This window comes from Emys orbicularis, chromosome 4 (assembly GCF_028017835.1).
Source record: "Emys orbicularis isolate rEmyOrb1 chromosome 4, rEmyOrb1.hap1, whole genome shotgun sequence".
Classification (NCBI taxonomy): Eukaryota; Metazoa; Chordata; order Testudines; family Emydidae; genus Emys; species Emys orbicularis.
Genome location: NC_088686.1, coordinates 128616395 through 128642932, shown reverse-complemented (window position 1 = coordinate 128642932; position 26538 = coordinate 128616395). Strand labels below are relative to the sequence as shown.

Below are 26538 nucleotides of genomic sequence, written 5' to 3'. Positions count from 1 at the left end.
TTCTGTTTGATGTTCTGATTTTATCAGGGGGTGTTTTTGGCCTTAAGTTTAAAGAATGTTAAGTGACTCTAGTCCCCCCCCCCCCCCCCCCCATCTAAACTCCCTCACAAAACTCCCCTGTTCATTGCTCCTGTTCGCTTGCTCCTGTTCGCTAGCTCCTCTGGTCACTTAGGAGCGGGCTTTTTAAAGCCCTGGTCTTCCTGAGTAGCCCCGCCACCTGATTAAGGGTTGATGGGTGCTAAAGGGCTTAGGGATCAAAGCCTCGTTAAGAACCACTCAGACTTACCTAGCAGCCCACTAGGCTCAGCACACAGTCCCCCAAACAAACAGATCACACAATCTATTTCAGTCAAGCAGCAAGCACACCACAAACACATGCACTACAGACAACAAACTTACCCAAAGGATCACGTAATCGCTCCTCCTTCACCTGGAGAACTCCCTCGCAAAACTCCCGTTAGCTGCTCCTGCTCGCTAGCTCACCAATTTGGAGTCCTTCCCTTTGGCATAGTAACGGCATTGCGAGTCTTCACAAAAGTTTTCACCGTTGTAGCAGCACATATGTGCCACCTCAGCTACTCTGAAGGCCTTATCTCAGCCGTCCTATCTCTTCTCGCCCTCCTCACCTCACCTTTCTTGCTATTTGCATCAACGAGAAATTGGTACTTTTACCTACCAAGATGATCAAATTTATCGGGGCACAACAAGACTCCATTGCGGCATGCGCCTTCCCCGTGGCAGAACGGTTTGCTATGCCGACTTCCATAACTGCAGACCTATGCCGCAACCCCCGTACCACCATCCACTGCTGTCTCTCCTTCCGTGGCCACATGGCAGCCTGTACTTCGGTGATACTGCACGCCCACCTCCACAAGCATCGCTTACAGATGTAGCTCCTTTCAATCTACAGACCACACAGGGACCATTTGGTCAGCCGAGTCCTGCTCCCCCAGATGGTTCTGGACTCCCTCACATGGTGGACCCACCCTTCCAAGGTCATGGTTGGTATCCCCATTACACCTCCTACCCCACAAGCCACCATCACCACAGATACCTCCCTTGGGGAGCCCACTTGGACTGTCACACAACCCATGGCGACTGGACACCACAAGAGGCCAGGATGCGTATCAGCCTCCTGGAGTGGAGGGCAGTCTGTTTCATGTGCCAGGCATTCCTCCCTCTCATCCGATCCCATCACATCCAACTGCTCTCCGACAACATTGCAGCGGTAGTTTACATCAACAAGCAAGGCTCCCTTCCTCTGCTCCAAGTCCATCCACCTTTGGAATTGGTGCATCGAACATCAAGTCACACTCCAGGCCATGTACCTCCATGGGTGGAGTTTGGGGGAGAGGCGCTGCCGTCCCAAACTTCAGGGCCATAACCAGAGCAGGGCAACAGCCTAGGGCACAAAGCTGTGGGGAAGGCATTCCTCCTCCTCCTCTCCCACTTCCCACCAGGCCCCGCCCCTGGCCAGGTCAGAGGCCGGAAGCCAGAACCGAGCAGTGCAGGGCAGCTGCTGCTCTGGTTGGTGCCATGGTGCGGGCGGCTGCAGCATTCTCCCGTCTCCTCCTCCAGCTGCTGGTGCCTGAGGCTACTGCTGTTTTTCAGCTCCCAGCCCCTTTTAGGGTTACCATATGTCCGGATTTTCCCGGACATGTACGGCTTTTTGGGCCTCAAATCCCCGTCCGGGAGGAAATCCCAAAAAGCCGGACATGTCCGGGAAAATAGGGAGGGGCCGGGGTGCGGCGGCGCTCGGCCGGGGGCTGGGAGCCGGCGGCGCGGGGCCCGGCGGCCCAGGGCCCGAGCCGAGCCGGGCGGGAGACGCCGGGGCCAGAGCCTCTTGGCCTGGGCCGGCCGGCTGGCCGCCGGGGGGGCTGGACTGGGCCGCGCCCCCCAGCCCCAGCCTGCCTGCTGCCTGCCTGCTTCAGGCTTCCCACGAATCAAATGTTCGCGGGAAACAGGAGAGTTGGGGCGGGGCCGGGGCCCCTTGGAGTGTCCTCTTTTTGGACACTTAAAATATGGTAACCCTAGCCCCTTTTGACTGCTCACACAGCCAGTAAGAGCCGCTCAGGGGTGGGAAGGACCTGGCTCTGGGGCTGGCACAGCCCTCAAGGAGCAGTGATCACCCAGCACACACCCCCTAGCTACTCCCTCCCTGCATCTTGAGCGATTTTCAAACTTTGAGCTGAAACCCTCCCCTTTGAGTTATAATTTTTTGGTTGTGTTCTCTCCCCCCCCCCCCCCCAACCCAGACAGGCTAGGTGGCCTGCTGAGGTGAGTCAGAGGGTGGAGGTGGCTCAGCCTGGCTCTGTTCCCTCTCCCCCACAAAATGTAGAAGTCAAACTATGCCTATGCATACCTCCTGGCTGTCCAAAACTCTCTAGCAGGACTCTCTACATGAACCATGAGTGGAAATTGCACAATCATCAAATCATAGAATATCAGGGTTGGAAGGGACCTCAGGAGGTCATCTAGTCCAACCCCCTGCTCAAAGCAGGACCAATTCCCAACTAAATCATCCCAGCCAGGGCTTTGTCAAGCCGGGCCTTAAAAAAAAAAAAAAAAAAATGCACAGTGCCACACCGAGGTACCTCTTCCACAAGTGGGGCACCCTATCCTGGGACCTCTTTGTGACCCATGAGAACTGCAAACTGCCCGATTATTGCTCCAGAGGAGTCATGGGGGCAGACTCACAAGTAGGGTGACCGTACGTCCCGTTTTGGCCGGGGCAGTCCCTTTTTTTTAAGCCCTGTCCCGGCCATCCCGACTTTTTTGGCAAATGTGGGCGTTTGTCCCGTTTGCTCTCACCAGCTTGATCAGTGGGCAAGAGCAAATGCCCATCTTTGTCAAAAAGGTGGAGTGCGGGGTAGAGGAATGTGCAGGGGAGGTGAGCGGAAATACTAGCCCCGCACAGGGCTCCCCCTGGGGGCTTGAGGAGGGGAGGGTTCCAGCGGGGGGGGGAAGAAGGGTTCAAGTGACTAGTGACAACCTCACGTGGGGGGTGTGGTGCTCAGGCAACCAGGAACAGTCTCGCATGCACGGAGGGGGCAGCTCAGGTGAGCAGCTTGTGGGGGAAGAGCTCGGACCAGCCCCACATGGTGTCCCATTTTCCCTTTAGGAAATATGGTCACCCTACTCAATGCCCTTTTCCTCTGGACAGACATCCTATGCTATGCCTTCACCCCATCTCTATGATGAGATAACTGGCTCTGTGGATATGGGGAAAGCAGTGGACGTGATATACCTTGACCTTAGCAAAGCTTTTGATATGGTCTCCCACAGTATTCTTGCCAGCTAGTTAAAGAAGTATGGATTGGATGAATGGACTATAAGGTGGATAGAAAGCTGGCTAGATTGTCGGGCTCAACGGGGAGTGATCAACCGCTCGATGTCTAGTTGGCAGCCGGTATCAAGCGGAGTGCCCCAGGAGTCAGTCTTGGGGCTGTTTTGTTCAACATCTTCCTTAATGATCTGGATGATGGGATGGATTGCATCCTCAGCAAGTTTGCGGATGAGTCTAAGCTGTGGGGAGAGGTAGATACTCTGGAGGGTAGGGATAGGGTCCAGAGTGACCTAGACAAATTGGAGGATTGGGCCAAAAGAAATCTGATGATGTTCAACAAGGACAAGTGCAAAGTCCTGCATTTAGGGCGGAAGAATCCCATGCACTGCTACAGGCTGGGGACCTAAGATCCCTCTAAGCTGCGCAGATGCCTATTAAGCCATGCACTGGGGCTCAGGGCTGCGGTGGGGAATGATGCATGGACCTGCCGCGGCGGGGAGAGGCGCCCCTCCCCACCAGCCGCAGCACGGACTTGCCCTGGACTTGCTGCGGCAGGTGGAGAGGAGCCCCTCCCCCAGCTCAGCCCAGGCCCACCGGCGCTGCCGGGAAGAGGAGCCACTCCCCCGGCCCAGCCCAGGCCCACCTGAGCTGCCACTGGGGAGAGGTGCCTCTCCCTGGCCCCAAGCTGCTGCGTGAGAGAGGGTTGGGGGGAGTCCTCTCCCCCCACCGCAGCCCCAAGGCAGCCTGTACCCCAAACCCCTCATCTTTGGCTCCACCCCAGAGCCTGCATCCCCCCCGTACCCCAACCCTCTGCCACAGCCCTGAACCCCCTCCCACACCCTGAGCCCTCATTCCCAGCCCCACCCCAGAGCCATCACCCCTAGCCGGATCCCTCACCCCCTGCACCCAACCCTTTGCCCCACCCCTGAGCTGCCTCCTACACCCGAACTCCTCATCCCCAGCCCAGAGCCCGCACCCCCAGCCCTGAGCCCCCCTCCTACACTCTGAACCCCTTGGCCCCACCAGATACATTTTGTTATGTGCACCAATATGGAGGTGATGTGTCATATTGGTGTACATAACAAAATTCATTCCGCACATGGACATAAATAATTAGAGGGAACACTGCTGGGGACCGACTGGCTAAGCAGCAGTTCTGCAGAAATGGACCTGGGGATTGCAGTGGACGAGAAGCTGGATATGAGTCAGCAGTGTGCCTTTGTTGCCAAGAAGGCTAACGGCATATTGGGCTGCATTAGTAGGAGCATTGCCAGCAGATCAAGAGAAGTGATTATTCCCCTCTATTCGGCACTGGTGAGGCCACATCTGGAGTGTTGTGTCCAGTTTTGGGCCCCCCACAACAGAAAGGATGTGGACAAATTGGAGAGAGTCCAGCGGAAGGCAACGAAAATGATTAGAGGGCTGGGGCACATGACTTGTGAGGAGAGGCTGAGGGAACTGGGCTTATTTAGTCTGCAGAAAAGAAGAAGAGTGAGGGGGGATTTGATTGCAGCCTTCAACTACCTGAAAGGGGGTTCCAAAGAGGATGGAGCTCGGCTGTTCTCAGTGGTGACAGATGACAGAACAAAGAGAAATGGTCTCAAGTTGCAGTGGGGGAGGTCTAGTTTGGATATTAGGAAATACTATTTCACTAGGAGGATGGTGAAGCACTGGAATGGGTTACCTAGGGATGTGGTGAAATCTCCCTCCTTAGAGGTTTTTAAGGCCCGGATTGACAAAGCCATGTCTGGGATACTTTAGTTGGGGTTGGTCCTGCTTTGGGCTGGGGGTTGGACTAGATGACCTCCTGAGGTCTCTTCCAATCCTAATCTTCTATGATTTCCCTCCTCCTGAAAGTCCTACACAAAATTCGCTGGGACTGAGCTACAGTAATACTTATAGCCCCATTCTGGCCCCATCAGTATTTGTTCACGGACCTCCTGTGACTCTCTGCTCACACACCGCTCAGTCTCTGCACACTCCTGGATCTCATGCAAGATTGATGCCGGCTCTGGCATCCCAATCCGGGCTCTCTTCCCCTCACAGCTTGGTTTTTGGATGGGGCTTCATGATAAACTGGGCATGCTCCACCCCAGTGACACACATCCGTACACAAAGCAGGAGGGCATCCACCAGGGCCTGCTTCTGGGCAAAGTGGAAGTGCTTTACTTCATGTGCCCACCGACATCAACACCCTCAGGGGACGATATCCATACCTGTCATCCTCAACTACCTTCTTGAACTCAAAATGTCGGACCTGGCCCTCAGCTCCATATTGGTCCATTTGGCAGCGCTCAGTGCCTTTCTTCCCCTGGTGGACAGTTCCTCAGTATTCACACACCCTACCACCATCTGTTTCCTGAAGGGTCTGCTCAATACCTTCTCGCCAGTCCTGAAGCCCACTCCCTTGTGAGGCCTTAATCTCGTTTCTTCCGCCCTCACAAAGCTCCTCTTCGAGCCTCTGGCAAAATGTTCTGTCTCCATGAAAGTGATCTTCTTAGTGGCCATCAGGTTGGCTAGACAGATCAGCAAACTGGCGGCCATGATGGCGGACCCACCTTACACCATCTTCCACAGAATAAGGTTTTCTTGTGGCTGCACCCAAAATTCATACCTAGGGTAGTGTCGGAATTGCACCTAAATCAGTGCATCTACCTCCCTGTCTTCTATCCCAGATCGCACACAGCCAGAGCACTACACTCCCTCGACATCCAAGGTGCACTGGAATTCTACCTCCAGTGAACTTGTGCCTTTCGGACGTCACCAAGACTCTAGCCATTGCTAATCGATGCAAGGGACAAGCCCACTCCTCACAACAAATTTCCAAATGGGTCTCCAGGTGCATCCACGATCCACCTGATGGAGTCATGGCACGACTCCAAGGGTGACTCTACGTGAGCACACCTAGCCACAGGTCAACAGACCCTGCTAGGAAAACATTCTGGCGCATGAGCACCCATACTTAGACTCCATATAGGGACCACACTTCTCTAAGAACCTCCAGTTACAGGTAAGTAACCTCTTCATGGAGGCTAGGCCCATCAATGGCTATTAGCCAAGATGGTCAGGGACACAACCCCATGCTCTGGGTGTCCCTAAGCCTCTGACTGCCGGAAGCTGGAAGTGGACAACAGGGGATGGATTACTCGATAATTACCCTGTTCTGTTCATTCCCTCTGAAGCATCTGGCATTGGCCACTGTCAGAAGACGGGGTACTGGGCTAGCTGGCCCATTGGTCTGACTTAGTGTGGCTGTTCTTATGTTCTTACAAGCAAATAACCACCTGTCAAGCACAACAAAACCAAACAGGGATTTGGCACCCCTGAATGCTAGTATACAGGGCAGTTGCTCTGATCACCTGCCCCTAAGGGTGACCCTGGCTGCTACAGCTTGAGCTAAAAAGCCAAGACTCTATAGCTGGGGTTGTAACAGACTCACCTGCTCTGTTGGTTGGGCACAGAGAGTCGCCTCTATCACTACCAGTGGCTTGCACTGGCTCCTTGTATCACTGTAATTGGCTCTGGAAACAGTAGCCATGCCATTTTACCCTACAAAGGAGGATCCCAGCTGGAAGAGGCCATGATACCTTTTACTCACACAGTGCTTTATGGTTGTATAAGTCACTGCCCAGTGGCACCCTCTGTCAGTTTGGTTTGGATTACACTGCAGTCCCCAGCCCTCTGCTCCAGAGGGATTGGATTTATACCTTTATTTTGTAAATGGCTATTTACGTTTAGGAATGCAAAGAGACCTAAGCAGAGGAATGGTGATGTGTGGGCCAGGGAGCCCTCATGGTCACTAGTTTGAACGCGAGGTCATGGGGACTGAAATTTGTTGAAAATGGGTGTCAGAGCAGTTCCCACGGGGTCTGGGTCTACATCACAAACCCACCACTGACCCCCTTTTTGGCAGGCTCCATGCAGTGGCCAAAGAATGAATGGGCCATGGAGACTGAGCTGTCCTATCACCTTGAGAGATGGTTCCTTCAGGGCAGAGCTGAGGCAGTGTGGAGATGCCGGCATTGCTGTTCCTGGGCTGCACATGTGGCATGTGCACTTCAGTTTCTTGGCCTTGCAGAACACAGGAGCAGCCTCTGTGAAAGACTCTGCTCTGGCAGCTCCGAGTGCTGTGAATGCAACTTCTGCCTGTCTTGCCCAATGAGAGAGACAGGAGGCCTGTCTTCTGGAGTGCTCCCCCCTCAATCTCTGCTAAGAGCCCACCCGGGCTGGCCGGAGCCCCCACAACCACGCCTCCCCTCCGCAGACCCAAGCTGCCCCGTGGGAAAAATTTAAAGTTCCTCTCTTCTGGAAAAAGAACCTCAGCTTTTGATATGCCCCGTGCAGGTTCCCGGATGGATGAGGAGGTAGTATGTGTTACTCAGCTTCCCAGGTTCATCAGTATTCTCTCTGGAGTCCAGGGAGATTACTGATGAACCCAGAAAGCTGAATAGCACATATCATCTCCTCAGCTGCCCTGGAACCTGCATGGAGCATAATAAAAAGCAAACATTTCCCCTGCCAAACCGCAACAGGCGCCCCGTGGCTGCACTAGGGGAGGCTGTGCCTTCCCTGACCTATTATACCTGCTGCCCGTGGAAGACAGGGTCAAATTCAAACAAAGCAAAGCATCCCACAAGGAAAACGTGGTGCTCATGATCCCATCCTGCTGCTTCCTTCAGAAGTTCAGTGGCTCTTTCTAAGGAAGCCATTAAGTAGCATTATTTTTTTTTAATAAACAGTGAAGTGCACCAATTAGCTAGAACTTCCTTTAACAATAGTACCTCCCCTTACAAAGCCAGACAGAAGCAGTCCCCCATCTGCTGCCTCCCAATCATCTCACGTACAGAGTCCAAATAGACAGTGCTCTTGCAGGTAGGTGCAAGGCACATTACAGACGTGTAGTTTGGCTCGTACCTGTTTTCCTTGTCTGGGGCATAGGGTGGTGTGTGAACTGCCACAGAACCACAATGTTACTTATTATTGTAAAAGTGGGCATAATGGCAACACAGAAAATGTTGCTTTCATGTTTTTTTCCTCTCCACTTTGGAACTCTTTTCCTTATATATTCCTTTTCCTTGGATATGGCAAGATGTTTTTCATCAGTTCCTCCAAAAGAGGGATCCTGCACTATAATGTACCATTACCAACGTATAGCTCCTTTACTTATTTATTTTTGAGGTGGGGAGAAGGGAAGTGAAAAATCATGAAAGGTCTCAGATTCATAGACTTTAAGGCCAGAAGGAACCATCATGATCATCTAGTCTGCCCTCCTGCACATCGCAGGCCTCTGGCTGAGTTACTGAAGTCCTGAAATCTTGATTTAAAGATTTCAAGTTACAGAGACTCCATCATTTACTCTAGTTCAAACCAGCAAGTGACCCATGCCCCACACTACAGAGGAAGGTGAAACCCCCCCCAACTATGGTGATCAGTTAGACCCTGAGCATGTGTGCAAGTAGTACTGAGTTTACCATGGTGCCACTAGCGCCATGGCGCCGGACCCACGCTCCAGAGGGGTCCTGGCCCGGCCTGTTCTTCTCCGCCCCCTGCTCTTTCCTGTAGGGGCAGAAGCTTGGTCCTGCCGGCTCCTGGGGCTCCTGCTGCAGGGCAGGCTCCGCCGGCAGCCAAACTCCCCCCTCCCCCGCCTCTTCCACCGAGCGTGCCGCGTTCCCGCCCCTCCCCCTCCCAGAGCTTTCCCCGCTGCCAAACAGCTGTTTGCCAGCACGAGGGAGTGGGAGGAGCGGGGCTGCAGTGCGCTCGCTGCTCAGGGGAGCAGGAGGAGAAGAGGCGGGCGCGGGGCTTTGGGGAAGGGGGTGGAATTGGGGCATACCCCCTCCAGCCCCCTACCATGAGCTGCTCAGGGCAGGGGGCTGGGAGCACCCTCACGAGCCCAGCCCTGACTCCTGCACCCCCCCACATCCCCACCCTGAGCACCAAACGGGAGCTCCTGCACCACCACCCCCACATTCCCACCTGCACCCCTCGCACCAAATGGGAGCTGCCCCAGGTAAGCGCTTCACACCCAAACCTCCTGCCCCAACCCTGAGCCCCCTCCCACACCCTAACTCCTGGCCAGACCCTGCACCCCAACTCCCAGTCTGCTTCTGCACCCTAACTCCCTCCCACACCCTAACTGCCTCCCAGACCCTGCACCCCCAGCCCTGTGCCCCCTTCTGCACCCTAAGTCCTGGCCAGACCCCATACCCCAATGTTTTTTTATCCAAAGCACTTTACAATAGTTAGCTAACGGTACAAACAATATTTGGAAAGATCATTAAGTGGTTCGCTGAGACCCTCAGCGATTTTCAAGTGGTCTGTGGAAAAATAAGTTAGACTACAAAAACAATCAAGGTACCGCACTTTATTTTCATTTACTTGCTATTACTTATAGGAGGAGGATGAAGAAAAAAATAATGTTCTTTTTCTTGGCTGGGTTCCAAGGAGGGGCCCCAAAAATGAAGCTGAGTACAGGGCCGGGGGCCCCACTAACTCTAAATCCACCACTGGCTGTCACGTCACCTGGGCTGGGGATACTGTGTCGACTGATCCCGTTTCCAACCTACCTGGGCAGTACAGCAGGCATGGCCCTACCCACTAGCTCCTCTCCACTCCCTAGCCCATCCACCACTTGCTTCCTCCCCCTCCCCCTGCTTAAGGCTTAACCCTCTCACATTTGAAAATGATTGCTTGCCCCTCCCCCTCCCCCCAGGCTTTTCTGGCACCCCTGTTGCCAGGTATCCAGTTTTAGACTGGAAACTCCAGTAGAAAACAAGACCTGAGTGTTCGGTTAGCAGTGCTGACTGGAAACTAAAAGTCAGGTTATAGGAGTAACCAACCACATTAGCCTCCGCTCCTCCCACTCCCAACACCTACCCCAGAGGGCTGGAAGAGAACCTGTCCTGGTGCTGCCGGATGTCATGGAGTGTGGGGGAGTCAGGGCCCTGCACCCCCCACTTCCTGCGATTCACCGTGACTCTCAGCCAGCCAGTAAAACAGAAGGTTTATTAGATGACAGGAATACAGTCCAAAACAGAGCTTGTAGGTACAGAAAACAGGACCCCTCAGCCTCCCGTTTCCCCAGCCAGCTCCAAACTGCAACCCCCTCCAGCACCTCCTCTGGCCTTTGGCTGTTTCCCGGGCCAGGAGGCCATCTGATCTTTGTTCTCCAACACCTTAGAATCATAGAATATCAGGGTTGGAAGGGACCTCAGGAGGTCATCTAGTCCAACCCCCTGCTCAAAGCAGGACCAATTCCCAACTAAATCATCCCAGCCAGGGCTTTGTCAAGTCGGGCCTTAAAAACCTCCAAGGAAGGAGACTCCACCACCTTCCTAGGTAACGCATTCCAGTGCTTCACCACCCTCCTGGTGAAATAGTGTTTCCTAATATCCAACCTAGACCTCCCCAACTGCAACTTGAGACCATTGCTCCTTGTTCTGTCATCTGCCACCATTGAGAACAGCCGAGTTCCATCCTCTTTGGAACCCCCCTTCAGGTAGTTGTAGGCTGCTATCAAATCCCCCCTCATTCTTCTCTTCTGGAGACTAAACAATCCCAGTTCCCTCAGCCTCTCCTCATAAGTCATGCACTCCGGACCCCTAATCATTTTTGATTAACCACCTTCAGTTGGCACCTTGCAAGGGAGGGGCCCAGGCCATCAGTTGCCAGGAGACAGGGTGTCAGCCATTCTCTGTGCAGACAGCATCACACCTGCCTAGGCCTCTGCAACAATCACACACTCTTATCTCACCACCTAGATACCTAAGACATAGGGGAAACTGAGGCACCCACACAGTATTCAGAGAAAACATTAAGAACATTCCCACTTTGTCACACTGGAGGAGGGGCAACTCAGTGCAGAGAGAGATTAAGAGAATGGGCTAGAGCCAGGGAGAAGGTAGGTACCCGCTCTATGTGGGCAGGGGTGGGGGGGGATCCTGTTTACCTCCTCCCCAGCCCTGCTGTGCTTGACGTTTACCCCCAGCCCCTCCCTTGCTCCAGGGACCAACCCTAGCACCTGCCCCGCTGTGCTTTTGCCCCTGGCCCCTGCCTTGCTCTAGTCAGCAGGAAGTAATCCTCCCACCCCATGCCCCACTGTGCTCGTCTTGCCCCTGGCCTCTGCCTCACTCCAGCTGGGGACCAATCCTCCCCCTCCTCCACCATGCCCCGCTGTCAGGGTGGATAAAAATCAATGCCCGGGTCCTGGCCACCACTTTAATTTAATTTTAAATTAAGCTTCTTAAAAAATTTTAAAACCTTATTTACTTTACATACAACAATAATTTAGTTATATATTATAGACTTATAGAAAGAGACCTTCTAAAAATGTTAAAATGTATTACTGGCACGCGAAACCTTGAATTAGAGTGAATAAATGAAGACTCAGCACACCACTTCTGAAAGGTTGCCGACCCCTGGTCTAAAAGATACCATCAGAGATGCTTAGTTTTGCAGTTCTCAAACTGTGGATTTGTGTCTCCAGAGGTAACATGCTTGTTAACAGCAAAAATGTTTTTAAATAAATAATATATAGAGGTGAGAAATAACAGACCTCAACCCTATTGTCCCTCTGCAAATTTGTGTACACAGAGTCAATCCCTTACCGCTCTCTAAAAGTGAAACGTTTCAAAAAGTTCAATGAATAGAAGATTGTTGGGGGGCGGAATAGATCTGGACAAGGAGAAGTCTGGAGATAAATGTTTGCTGTTGAAGAAAAAAATCCAAAATACTTAATGGTGTTGTTTTAGTTAAATAAAACAATTTTAATGTCTGTCTGGTGATGTTCTCCTCCTAATACAGCATGGCAAGAAAATCCTCCAAATATTGATTAACCTGTTGAATTGGAGATAGTTCACCTCCCAGTGACTTCATAAATATCTGCTTCAATTACCTTTGTTAAATGAAATAACCAAACAATCATTCATTTGCTTATATAGCTGTAAAACTCAACTGAAAAGTTTTCAAAATAAATCACTGTTTAAAAATGTATAGTGTGTACTTTCTAAAAATGAAACCTACATCTATCTCTGAGTTGTGAAGAATATGTATTAAGGTTATAACAACCAACAAGAATGCACTTTTATGTACAAAACCATGATTAAATCGAGTCTTCCTGACTAGTGATTTAAATCATGATTTAAACCAAATCCACCCTGCCCGCTGTGCTCTTGCCCCTGGCCCCCAGGGGGGCCCACAAATATGTTTGGTACCGGGCCCACAAAAAGTTAATCCAGCCCTGTGTGGAAGACCCATCCCCTGGACATTTGGGAAAGAATTCTCTATAGTAACTTAGAGCCTTCCCCATCTAGTGTCTGGTCTCCGTCCACTGGAGATATCTGCTAATAGCAGTTGCAGCTGGGCCTATGCCATTGCAGGCAACCTCATCATACCATACTCTTCATAAACTTGTCAAGCTCAGTCTTAAAACAAATTCGTATTTTTGCCTCCACTACTCCTCTTGGAAAACTGTTCCAGAACTTCACCCCTAATGGTTAGAAACCTTCTAATTTCAAGCCTAAACTTGTTGATGACCAGTTTATATCCTTTTGTTCTTGTGCCAACATTGACCCTTAACTTAAATAACTCTTCTCCCTCCCTGGTGTTTTTCCCTCTGATGTATTTATAGAGAGCAAACATATCTCCTTTCAGCCTTTGTTTTGTTAGGCTAAACAAGCCAAGCTCCTTAAGTCTCTTTTCATAAGATAGGTTCTCCATTCCTCTAATCATCCTAGTAGCCCTTCTCTGCACCTGTTCCAGTTTGAATTCATCTTTCTTAAATGTGGGAGACCAGAATTGCACACAATATTCTGGATGAGGCCTTGTACAATGTTAACAACACTTCTCTATCTCTACTGGAAATACCTTGCCTGATGCATCCTAGGATTGCATTAGCCTTTTTCATGGCCACATCACATTAGCAGCTCATAGTCATCTTCTCTCTCCTCCTCTGCTGCTTCCAACTGATAAGGTCCCAGCTTATAGCAAAAATTCTTGTTGCTAGTCCCCTAGGTCTACACTAGGAGGTTATGTCGAATTTAGCAGCGTTAACTCGAATTAACCCTGCACCCGTCCACACAACGAAGCTATTTATTTCAACATAGAGGTCTCTTTAAATCGATTTCTGTACTCCTCCCCGACGAGGGGAGTAGCGCTAAATTCGACATGGCCCTGTCGAATTAGGGTAGGTGTGGATGTAATTCGACGCTAATAGCTCCGGGAGCTATCCCACAGTGCACCACTCTGTTGACGCTCTGGACAGCAGTCCGAGCTCGGATGCTCTGACCAGCCACACAGGAAAAGCCCCGGGAAAATTTGAATTCCTTTTCCTGTCTGGCCAGTTTGAATCTCATTTCCTGTTTGGACATCGTGGCGAGCTCAGCAGCACTGGCAACAATGCAGAGCTCTCCAGCAGAGGTGACCATGCAATCGCAGAATAGAAAGAGGGCCCCAGCATGGACTGATCGTGAAGTCTTGGATCTGATCGCTGTGTGGGGCGATGAGTCCATGCTTTCGGAGCTGCGATCGAAAAAACGGAATGCGAAGATCTACGAGAAGATCTCCAAAGCCATGACAGAGAGAGGATACAGCCGGGATGCAACGCAGTGCCGCGTGAAAATTAAGGAGCTGAGACAAGGGTACCAGAAGACCAAAGAGTCAAACGGACGCTCCGGATCCCAGCCCCACACATGCCGTTTCTACGAGGCACTGCATTCCATTCTAGGTGCGGCCGCCACCACTACCCCACCACTGTCCGTGGACTCTGACGATGGGGTATTGTAGACGGCCGCTTCCTCTGAGATGTTCGCGGACGGGGAAGATGAGGAAGGAGATGAGGAGGACGAGGCAGTCGACAGCGCTGTCAACGCTGATTTCCCTGACAGCCAGGATCTCTTCATCACCCTCATGGAGATCCCCTACCAACCCTCCCAAGGCGGTAACCCAGACCGTAAATCAGGGGAAACATCAGTAGGTAAGTGTTTTAAACATTTATTTTGAACAGAATAGGAATGGTATCTTAACAATGGGTTTTTCATGATTAGTTTGCCCTAGGCGCTTTAGTTTTTAGTCCTTGCCAGTGCAGCTACTGGAAAATTCTGTCAATATGTCCGGGGATAGAGCAGAAATCCTCCTGGAACATCTCCACGAAGGTCTCCTGGAGGTATTGTGAAAGCCTTTGCATCAGGTTCCTGGGGAGAGCGGCCTTATTGCATCCTCCATGGTAGGAAACTTTTCCGCGCCAGGCTAGCAGCAAGTACTCCGGGATCATTGCCTCGCAAAGCCTGGTGGCATACTGCCCTGGTGCTTGCTGGCATTCACGCAGCATGCGGTCTTTCTCTGTCTCCGAAATCCTCATCAGAGTGATATCACTCATGGTGACCTGCTTTGAATTAGGGAAATGTTAGTATTGGGACTGATTGCCTGTTCCTTTACATAACTGTAACCGGCCGTTTACAGGCACACGGTGGAGGCGTGACAGGGGCAGCATGCAGGGATCTTTCCCGGGGACAGCCGCGAGGGGGGTGGGACAGGGGCAGAGTTCATGCTGGCCGGATTGCCGGCAGCAGGAACTGGCCAACGCTAGGAGCATTGCTTGAAACATGAAAGGAGGGCACTGCTATAAATTAAGCTTTAAGCAGCCAAAAGTCTACATCTTACCATGTCCGCCTGTTAGCCGAATTCCAGTGTCCGGCCCCGCTTGTGTGATCTGTACAGCAAGACCCCAGGCACTCAATGGGAAGGCCGAAAATTCGACCTTGTCCTGAGTGCGCATGTGATAGGTGCTGTGCATGGTCTTGTTCACAGAGAAAGACTATATTCATTGTTCGCAAAACTGTATCTTTCTGAGGAATTCACTCCCTTTTTCCCATCCCACAGCTGCGAGTGTCTCCCGAGCTACCCCAGCATCCCCTCCCAGAGGCTGGCACAGATCAGGCGACGAAAGAGAAGGACACGGGACGAGATGTTCTCAGAACTTATGGGCTGCTCCCGAGCCGAGAGCAGCAGACCCAGTGCAGGGAGAACATGTCGCAATACCAGCGATCACACAGCGAACGGGAGGACAGGTGGCGGCAGGAAGACCAGCAGGCGACTCAAACGTTGCTTGGACTAATGAGGGAGCAAACGGACACGCTCCGGCGCCTTGTAGATGTTCTGCAGGACTGGAGGCAGGAGGACAGAGCCCCGCTGCAGTCTCTCTCTAACCGCCCTCCCCCGCCACAAAGTCCCATCCCCCCCTCACCCAAAGTCCCAAGAAGGAGGGGCGGCAGGGGCCGTGAAAACAGTCACTCCACCCCTGCAGACTGCTCAAGTAACAGAAGGCTCTCATTCCCAAAGATTTGATACGTCCTTTCCTTCACTCCAAAAGCACCTCACCCAAGCCCCAGTCCCAGTTTCATCCCCTGTGTAGTTATTAATAAAAAATACGTTTCTGTTAATTACTGTTTCCATCATGTTCTTTTAGAGGAGAGTGTGTTTGAAGGGGGGGAAGGGGGTTGGTAATTGGAGAGGACAGTCACCTTTACCAGGGTACAGACATGGGGGCAGGTTCAGCAGAAGGTCACACACACATTGCAGTCACTAGGCACCCTGGTCAGTCTGGGAGGTGGTTTTCATGTTCTGTGTGGGGGGGCTATGTGAGTTTGTGGCGGGGGAGGGCGGTTACAGATCTTATGCAGCGGTCCTTAGCCTGGATGACAGAGCCACGCAGCAGGGGATCTGTAACCGCCCTCCCTCGCCACAAAGTCACATAGCCCCCACACACAGAGTCCCGAAAAGGAGGGGTGGCAGGCTCTGTTGAAACAACCAGTCCACCACTGCAGACCGCTCTAGGAGCAGGAGCCTGTCATTCCTCGAGTTTAGAAGCGTCCTTTCCATCACTACACCCGCTCCCCACCACAGTCTGCATCCCAGTTTCAACACTTTACCACGAAATCCTTAATAAAGAAAACAGTGTTAATGAACAAAGTTTCATTTATTTTATTTTTAAAGGTGTGTTGGAAGGGGGGGAAGGGGGTTGGTAACTGGAGAGGATAGTCAACATTAACTGGGTAAAGAAACGGGGGCAGGTTCAGCTTCTGTTTAAACTTAATAGTCACAGGTTACCCTGCTTACTCTGGAACCTAGCTTTCAAAGCTTCCCGGATGCACAGCATGTCCCGCTGGGCTCTTCTAATCGCCCGGCTGTCTGGCTGGGCGTAATCAGCAGCCAGGCAATTTGCCTCAACCTCCCACCCCGCCATAAACGTCTCCCCCTTGCTCTCACAGAGATTGTGGAGCACACAGCAAGCTGCAATAACAATGGGGATATTGGTTTCGCTAAGATCAGAGCGAGTCAGTAAGCTTCTCCATCTCCCCTTCAGACGTCCAAAAGCACACTCCACCACCATTCTGCACTTGCTCAGCCGGTAGTTGAAGAGTTCTTTTTCAGTGTCCAGGGCGCCTGTATAGGGCTTCATGAGCCAGGGCATTAGTGGGTAGGCTGGGTCCCCGAGGATCACTATAGGCATCTCCACATCCCCAACAGTTATTTTGTGGTCCGGGAAGTAAATACCTTCCTGCAGCCGTCTAAACAGACCAGAGTTCCTGAAAACACGAGCATCATGAACCTTGCCCGGCCATCCGACGTTGATGTTGGTAAAACGTTCCCTATGGTCCACCAGTGCTTGCAGCACCATTGAAAAGTAGCCCTTTTGGTTAATGTACTGGCTGGCCTGGTGGGCTGGTCCCAGGATAGGGATGTGAGTTCCATCTATAGCCCCACCGCAGTTTGGGAATCCCATCGCAGCGAAGCCATCTATGATCACCTGCACGTTTCCCAGGGTCACTACCTTTGAGAGCAGTAGCTCAACGATTGCGTTGGCTACTTGCATCACAGCAACTCCCACGGTAGATTTGCCCACTCCAAAGTGATTCGCGACTGACCGGTAGCTGTCTGGCGTTGCAAGCTTCCAGAGGGCTATGGCCACTTGCTTCTGGACAGTCAGGGCTGCTCGCATCCGGGTGTCCTTGCGCTTCAGGGCAGGGGACAGCAACTCAAAAAGTTCCAGGAAAGTTCCCTTATGCATCCGAAAGTTTCGCAGCCACTGTGATTCATCCCAGACCTGCAGCACTATGCGGTCCCACCAGTCCGTGCTTGTTTCCCGTGCCCAGAATCGCCGTTCCACACCATCAACATGACCCATTGCCACCATGATGTCCACGGCGCGGGGTCCTGTGCTTTGCGAGAGGTCTGTGCCCCTCTCAGACTTAATGTCCTCACCACGCTGCCGTAGCCGCCTTGCCCGATTTCTCAGCATCTGCCTCTGAAAAAGGTGGATGATAAGGTGCGAGGTGTTGACAATGGCCATAACTGCAGCGATGACCGCAGCGGGCTCCATGCTCGCAGTGCTGTGGCGTCCGCGCTGTCAATCATCAGAAAAGTGTGCGAACTGATTGCCCGCCGGCGCTTTCACGGATGGAGGGCGGGAGTGACGGTTGAATGACGACAGTTACCCAAAACCACCCTCGACACATTTTTTGCCCCAGCAGGCATTGGGGGCTCGACCCAGAATTCCAATGGGCAGCGGGGACTGCGGGAACTGTGGGATAGCTGCCCACAGTGCACCGATTCCAATGTCGACGCTTGCCCCGTTAGTGTGGACTCACAAAGTCGAATTACTGTCCGTAGTGTGGATACACACATTCGACTTTGTAATATCGGTTCCACAAATTCGCTTTAAGTAAAATCGAACTACTCTCGTAGTGTAGACATACCCTTAGTGCATGATCTTGCACTTTGCACTATTAAATTTCATCCCATTTCTATAACGCCATTTTTCAAGGTCAGCCAAATCTCCTTGTAGGATATTCTGGTCCTCCATGTTGGTTATATCTCCAACTTCGTGTCATCCACACATTTTATTAGCTCTGTGTAGCTGTCTGGTCACCCTAGTTATAGCACTGTGACTTTCCTTTCTAGACAAGTCCCAGAAGTTCACTTCTGGGAACTGAGTCCAGCACTCTCAATTCCCACTTCTGGGCTTCAATTAGGGTGACCAGACAGCAAGTGTGAAAAATCGGGACGGGGGTGGGAGGTAATAGGAGTCTATATAAGAAAAAGACCCAAAAATCGGGACTGTCCCTATAAAATCAGGACATCTGGTCACCCTAGCTCCAATCACTAGTCGATGCTGCCCAGCCAAATCACCTGACAAACCTCTTGATTAAGCTACAAGTACAAACCTCTCAGACAAAAGGAAAGACCCAGAGCATCCCCTCCCACACAACCCCACAGCTGAGCCCACGTGCCCCAAGCATCACCAAGAACAAGACAGAGCAGGTGCCCTGCACTGCCCCCTGAGAGAGGCTGGATATGGATATGGAGAGGCAGCTCTCAAACTAACCGAATCCCAATAGACCCACCCACTGTTGGCCCTGGCCCTGCCCCTGGAACCACCCATCACATGTTACCTACCCTTACCCCATAGCCCCATGCCTGTGACCCCATGCCACAGCTCTGTCCTCATTCCACTTCTAGCTGTATAGCTAGGGTGACCATACGTCCCATTTTGGCCGAGACAGTCCCTTTTTTAAACCTTGTCCCGGCCGTCCCGACGTTTTTGGCAAAAGTGGGCATTTGTCTCATTTGCCAACTTGATCAGTGGGCAAGAGCAAACTGGACAAATGCCCACTTTTGTCAAAAAAGTGGGGTGTGGAGGAACATACAGGGGGGAGGCAGGGCTTGGGCAGGGGGCAGGCAGGGCTTGGGTGAGCAGCGACACCAGCCCCACGTGAGGGACAGGGGAGGGCTTGAGCCAGCGACTCGGGCCAGCCTCACCCAGGGGAGAGGAGGGCTTGGCCCAGCCTCAGAGGAGGGGGAGGTTCGGGCCAGCCCCGCGTGGGGACTGGGGCTAGCTCCACGCTGTGTCCTGTTTTTCCTTTGGGAAATATGGTCACCCAACGTATAGCTCCCCATGGCTTTTACGTCACCACTCAGCCCTGCTCCTGGAGCAATCCCCACACCCGTGGTAGTCCCCTGCCCCAGGCCAATAGCCCCACATAGCCAATAGCCCCATAGCGCTGCCCACGGCGCCACCACACCGCCTCCCGCGAGGAACCTTAGCCCCGCCCGGGCCCTTGCTGCGCGCGCCGAGGCGGCACTAATGCGCCTGCGCGGCCATGGCGGCGCCCTGCGCGGAGATGGAACCGGCAGCAGCTCCTCTCAGTCCAGGCGCGGAGGAGCTGGTTTGCGCGCGGGGCCGCAACCGCAAGGCCGTGCTGTGCCAGCGCTGCGGCTCGCGCGTGCTGCTGCCCGGCGCCGCCACCTTCGCGCGCAGAGAGGTACGGCCCCTCCCCTCGGCCCGGACTCCCGGCCCGGCCCGGCAGCGGTTGCTTTCTGCCTTCCCCCGCCGGGACCGGCTCCATTCTCCCCGTCAGCAGGCCGCGCCCTGGCACCTCGCAGCTCCGCCCACTGCCCCCATCAGCGGGGCCCTGACCGATCACCTGGTATCCGCAGTGATTCCTGATCAGCCCCTGACTCCAGTCCCCAGCCCCACGCCCCCTTCCTGCTTCATTGTCCTCCTTCAGATAAAAAGAACAGGAGTACTTGTGGCACCTTAGAGACTACAAATTTATTAGAGCATAAGCTTTCGTGGGCTCAGATACTTCATCACCCTTCAGATCCTGCTCACAACTCTCCTTGGCCTGCACAACAGCCTGACCGGGGAGGCTGTTGGTGTCCTGAGACCACTGCTGAACATACTGCGGGATTGGCTCCTTGTTTCCTTGTGCTGCCCCCAACCATGTGATGGCTTTTTTCTTATATTTATATCGCTGTGTGTGTCTGCGGCATGTCTCTTAGGCTTGGTCTACACTTACCCCCCAAGTCGAAGTAAGGTACGCAAATTCACGTAGCTGAATTCAACATACCTTACTTCGAACTTACCGCGGTTCAGACGCGGTCCACACGCGGCAGGCAGGCTCCCCCGTCGACTCCGCGGTACTCCTCTCGTTCAGCTGGAGTACCGCAGTCGACGGCGAGCACTTCCTGGTTCGATTTATCGCGTCCACACCAGACGCGATAAATCGAACTCGGAACTTCGATCCCCAGCCGCCGAACTAGCGGCTGGGTGTAGACGTACCCTTAGGCTGTGCCTACTTGTGAGGCAGGGATATCTCTCGTCCTTTGTGTCTGCTCTGCAGCTCTGAGTGCATTGGAGCTGAGCCTGTAGAGGTGATAGCTGATGTTTGTAAATGGCTCGTGTGCATAAATGGCTAATGCCGTGTTTTGTTCCTTGATAGCTTTTCCTTCCCTCCATGAAGAAGAAGACGGCCCTGCTTGCCAGCAACTCTCCGGATGGGGACGTGCTCCAGGATCACTGGCTCGTAGATAACATGTTTTCCTTTGAGAATATTGGGTTCACCAAGGACGTTGGGAATGTAAAGTTCCTCATATGCGCAGACTGTGAGATTGGGCCGATTGGCTGGCACTGCCTAGATGATAAGAAGAGCTTCTACATAGCCCTGGACCGTGTTTCTCATGAGTAGCATCCTGAGTCGAGCTGGGACTCTGCGAGGCCATCCCAGCTGGTGGCCAGGATTCCTCAGTGCAACCATTCCACAGCTCTTAACATGTACCAACATGAAGCCAGAGGCACCGGCGCGTGGACTTGAACATGTCATGGATTCATCTTAACACCTTATTTAAAGCAATGGGCAATTACTGTCACATTCCGTGCATTACAGCTTCCTCTGGTCCTTCCTCCCACTGTAATGCAGGGATGGCGATTCCACAATCTTTCCATTTCTGATTTTTAGTCCTGACTCATGGGCAGTCTCATCTTGGTTCCTGAACTGTAAAATGTGAGCATAACTCTTGTCACCAGATGTCTTTCCCACAGAAACTCATGGTTTGTTTTTTAATTTAAATTTTGACTGGAATATGGAACATTGCAATGTATTTCAATGAAAAAGCTTTCTCCAAAAGGGAGGAACAATCTTGGAACTGCACCTTTGGGAGGACAGCTAGGTAGATAGAACTTTGCCCATTTTCTCAGGCATTTTATCCAGTTTTAGTGGTTTCTCACTATGATTTGGACTACAGGGTTTGCCCTTCGTGCCACATGTAAAAGTTTACAGCCCGGGCAGCTTTCTCCCTCCTTTTAAAAGATTACTTTCCTGCTTGCATTTACAGTTTAAATTGTTCACGGCCTGGCAATGAAAGATGCCCTGGGCTGGTGCTGCTGTGGAGGTTTCATTTTGCAGGAAGTATAAGGGTGTTTCCTATGTAAGATAAAATCCATAGTCAAATTGCAAAAAGTAAATGTACTTGAACTGCTATAATCAATATTCATGTTCAATTAAATTTATTCCATGTTTTTCAGTGTGATGTTTGTATTGTCTTTTGTCTGTAGAGACTTTAATGAGGGAGGACAGTAAAGTATACATTTTTGCAAGTTTGTATTGCTTGCTGTAGACTTACTGGTCACACTGCAAGTACATTTGATTAAGACTCAGGTGAGAAGTTTATTAAGGTCTTTCCAGAAATGTGATTGTGAAACTTGCTTAAAATTAGAACAAGCTGCCTTAATACAAAAGTCAAGTTCTTAACATAGTGTACAGGAAAAAAAAATTGGAAACTGAGTGTCAGCAAATATGGTCCTCGATATGGACCAGATAATTACAAAAGTTAGCTGTTGGTGGGAGGGACTTGAAATACATTTATTTTAGCTAAAAATGCATAGTGAATAATCATTGTCTTTTTAAAACTTCATTATCTTGATGCATGTGAAAGCATTGGACTCTGTGAGTTAAAAGAAAACAGCATGACATATCTGAATAATAAACCAGCCGCTTTGTCCTGGGTTTTGGGATTGTAGGGTAAGGTTTCAGAGAGAGAACACTGCTACATGGACTTCTGCTTATATTTCTGTGGTAAACTTCATGAACTTTCTAAATCAAAGGAAAACCAAATCATTCTCCAAGTGCTAGCTGACTCAGTGACTCGGCAGGATTAAGGACGTGCAACTATAGCATTTTCACGTTGCTGTGTCATTCAGGTTAAACTAGGAAGGGTGTGTGCTATTTGAAGTCATTGATTGAACTGTGAGCCTGGTGCCCCAAATTTAGCTTCAGGTTTGCAGAGCAGCCAAGGGATTTTAGACACATCCTTTAACTTTAAGAAAATATTTGCTTACGTGCTCTGGACAGTTTTGAAAAGCTCAACCTCATTACAAGTTTGGGTGATAAAGATAAATGTATACATGTAATATATTTAGATGTTTGCGATGCGTTTGACTTGGTACTGCATAGCATGCTGATTAAAAAATTAGCAATATTCAATACTAATAAAGAATACGTTAAATTAATTAAGAACTGGCTAACTCACAGGTCTCCAAAAGTAGTCAATGGGGAATAATCAAATCAGGGTGTTTCTAGTGGGGTTCTACAGGACTCAGTACTTGGCCTGATGCTCTTCAATATTTTTATCAGTGAGGTAACGAAATAAATACAAAATCATTGCTGATAAAACTTGAATAACACAAAGAGTGGTATAGTGGTAAATGGGGATAAGGGAGTCCTACAGAGAGTCATGTTGCATTTTATCACATTTTCCACCATGTCTTTCAGTCTTTCCTTCAAAAGTTGTTCTAAAGTCTTGTACTGGGGGTCACACTAATGGGTCTGTAGTTTCCTGGATTACTTCCCCCTGCTTTCTTCAATGTAGGCCCTATGTTTCCTATTCTTCAGTCACACGGTACTACCCCACAATTGGATAATTTATTACATAAGAACCGCCACTCTGGATCAGACCAATGGTCTATGTAGCCTGTCTTCTGATAGCGGCTGGTGCCCGCAGCTTCAGAACAAATGAACAGAACAGGGCAATTGTCAAGTGAGCCATTCGCTGTCCTCCAGGGATTACAACTGGATTTGCACTTTCATGTGCCAGTTCTTTCAGTATTTTGGGGTGGAGATTATGTGAGCCCCTTGACGTGTACACATCAAACTCTGTGAGCTTTGTTTCTATCGCAGATGTGTCCATTTTCATTTCTATACACTCATTTCCATCAGCCGTCCTGCCTTTGCCTCTGTCAGCTATGTCATCTTTTTTATTGAAGACTGAGACAATGTATTCATTTAGTTTTGGGGCCATACCTAGGTTTTCCTTACTCTCTACCCAAGGGGTGGCCAACCTGTGGCTCCGCAGCCACATATGGCACTTTAGAAGTTAATATGTGGCTCCTTGTATAGGCACCGACTCTGGGGCTGCAGCTACAGGCGCCAACTTTCCAATGTGCCGGGGGGAGGAGGGGGGAAACTTACTGCTCAACCCCTGGCTCTGTCGCAGGCCCTGCCCCCACTCCACCCCTTTCTGCCCCCTCCCCTGAGCCTGCCGTGTCCTCGCTCCTCCCCCCCCCCCCCCCCAAGCCTCCTGCACGCCATGAAACAGCTGATCAGGAGGTTTGGGGAGGGAGGGGAGGCGCTGATTGGCGGGGCTGCCGGTGGGCGGGAGGCACTGGAAGCGGTGGGGGGGAGCTGATGGGGGGCTGCTGACATATTACTGTGGTTCTTTGGCAATGTACATTGGTAAATTCTGGCTCCTTCTCAGGCTCAGGTTGGCCACCCCAATCTACCCCATACTCTGCTGAGCAGCCCCATTTCTTTAATGAATATCATGACGTGATTAGAGATCAAATCAAGTCCAGGAAGCTAGTTACACCCCTCCCTCCCCTTTGAATAATGTTGTGATGGGTTGCCCCCTTTAAGATGCCACTTGATATCCTGAGATATCACTGAGCCCGCCTGTTCTGCCATCCTGGGCCCCCTTTTTACCTGTCTTGCTGAGCCAGGCTATTAAGCCTCCTCCAGCACACCCACAGGCAGGGCCACGTCCAACTGCAGAATGACACAGACACTGAAATCAGCTCTGGGAAGATAGCTTAAGGGACTTTCCCCAGCACTCAGGTGTCCAGCTCCCTTGGAGTGCAGACCCAAAGGTATATTATGAAATCCGCCTCCTCCCTCAATGTGAAGGAAGGTATGCACAGCCTCTTACCTGCCCCCCAATTATGAATTGCACCAATGGAGTTATTATAAACAAGAAATAAGTTTATTAACTACAAAAGGTTAAAGCGACAGCAAACAGAACAAAGCAGATTACTAAGCAAATAAAACAAAACACGCAAACTAAGCTTGTTTCACTAAAGAAATTGGTTACAAATAGTAATTTCTCACCCTAGATATTGTTGCAGGCAGATTACAGAAAGTCTTGAAAGGCATCTGCACTGGTCTCCAGCGTGAGACCTCAGATATTATTACTCACAAGCTAGATGCCCTTCCAGCTTGGGCTCAACCCTTCCCCCCCCACCTTCAGTTCTTGCTTCCAGGTCTCTTTGGGTGGGGAGGCAGAGGAGAATCACGATGATGTCACTCCCCTGCCTTATATAGCTCTTGTGTAACGCAGGAACCCTTTGTCTTCCAGTGGAAAAACACTGGCATTCCAAAAGGGGAGGAGGGGTGTCCAGTACCACGTGACTCAGACCCATGTCTCTGCAGGGCTGTGGCAGCCATTGCTCGTAGGCTGCCTCGAGCGTCCACAGGAAGACTAAGCTCTTTTACAGACGATTGTCTTTGCTAATGGCCCATTAGCACTGTCTGGCCTTCTCGTTCTACCTGAAGGGCTAGTTGGGGGGTGACACCCAAAGTAACCCATTTTAAATAAAGATACATAGTCGAGACTCATCAAGCCCTCGGATCGCTACCCCTTCCTGCTTCTCCACGTGGGAACCAATGATACTGCCAAGAATGACCTTGAGCAGATCACTGCAGACTACGTGGCTCTGGGAAGAAGGATAAAGGAGTTTGAGGCGCAAGTGGTGTTCTCGTCCATCCTCCCTGTGCAAGGAAAAGGCCTGGGTAGAGACCGTCGAATCGTGGAAGTCAACGAATGGCTACGCAGGTGGTGTCGGAGAGAAGGCTTTGGATTCTTCGACCATGGGATGGTGTTCCAAGAAGGAGGAGTGCTAGGCAGAGACGGGCTCCACCTAACGAAGAGAGGGAAGAGCATCTTCGCAAGCAGGCTGGCTAACCTAATGAGGAGGGCTTTAAACTAGGTTCACCGGGGGAAGGAGACCAAAGCCCTGAGGTAAGTGGGGAAATGGGATCCTGGGAGGAAGCAAGAGCAGGAGAGCGCAAGAGGGGAGGACTCCTGTCTCATACTGAGAAAGAGGGACGATCGATGAGTTATCTTAAGTGCCTATACACAAATGCAAGAAGCCTGGGAAACAAGCAGGGAGAATTGGAAGTCCTGGCACAGTCAGGGAACTATGATGCGATTGGAATAACAGAGACTTGGTGGGATAACTCACATGACTGGAGTACTGTCATGGATGGATATAAACTGTTCAGGAAGGATAGGCAGGGCAGAAAAGGTGGGGGAGTTGCATTGTATGTAAGAGAGGAGTATGACTGCTCAGAGCTCCGGTATGAAACTGCAGAAAAACCTGAGAGTCTCTGGATAAAGTTGAGAAGTGTGAGCAACAAGGGTGATGTCGTGGTCGGAGTCTGCTATAGACCACCAGACCAGGGGGATGAGGTGGACAAGGCGTTCTTCCAGCAACTAACAGAAGTTGCTAGATCGCAGGCCCTGGTTCTCATGGGAGACTTTAATCACCCTGATATCTGCTGGGAGAGCAATACAGCGGTGCCCAGAAAATCCAGGAAGTTTTTGGAAAGTGTAGGGGACAATTTCCTGGTGCAAGTGCTGGAGGAACCAACTAGGGGCAGACCTTTTCTTGACCTGCTGCTCACAAACAGGGAAGAATTAGTAGGGGAAGCAAAAGTGGATGGGAACCTGGGAGGCAGTGACCATGAGATGGTCGAGTTCAGGATCCTGACACAAGGAAGAAAGGAGAGCAGCAGAATACGGATCCTGGACTTCAGAAAAGCAGACTTTGACTCCCTCAGGGAACAGATGGGCAGGATCCCCTGGGAGAATAACATGAAGGGCAAAGGGGTCCAGGAGAGCTGGCTATATTTGAAAGAATCCTTATTGTGGTTGCAGGAACAAACCATCCCAACATGTAGAAAGAATAGTAAATATGGCAGGCGACCAGTACTCCAGGTGACACTAAACTGGGAGGCGTGGTAGATACGCTGGAGGGTAGGGATCAGATACAGAGGGACCTAGACAAATTGGAGGATTGGGCCAGAAGAAACTTGATGAGGTTCAACAAGGACAAGTGCAGAGTCCTGCACTTAGGACGGAAGAATCCT

The 26538-nt window shown here is 51.2% G+C and overlaps 1 protein-coding gene across 1 annotated transcript; it reads left to right on the top strand.

The window, feature by feature from the left end:
- Positions 1 to 19440: 19440 nt before the first annotated feature.
- RABIF (RAB interacting factor) lies at positions 19441 to 21645 on the top strand. The gene is made up of 2 exons (XM_065403671.1): positions 19441 to 19602; positions 20563 to 21645. The coding sequence occupies exons 1-2, from the start codon at positions 19441 to 19443 to the stop codon at positions 20806 to 20808; spliced, it is 408 nt and encodes a 135-aa protein (XP_065259743.1). The 3' UTR covers positions 20809 to 21645.
- Positions 21646 to 26538: the final 4893 nt, after the last annotated feature.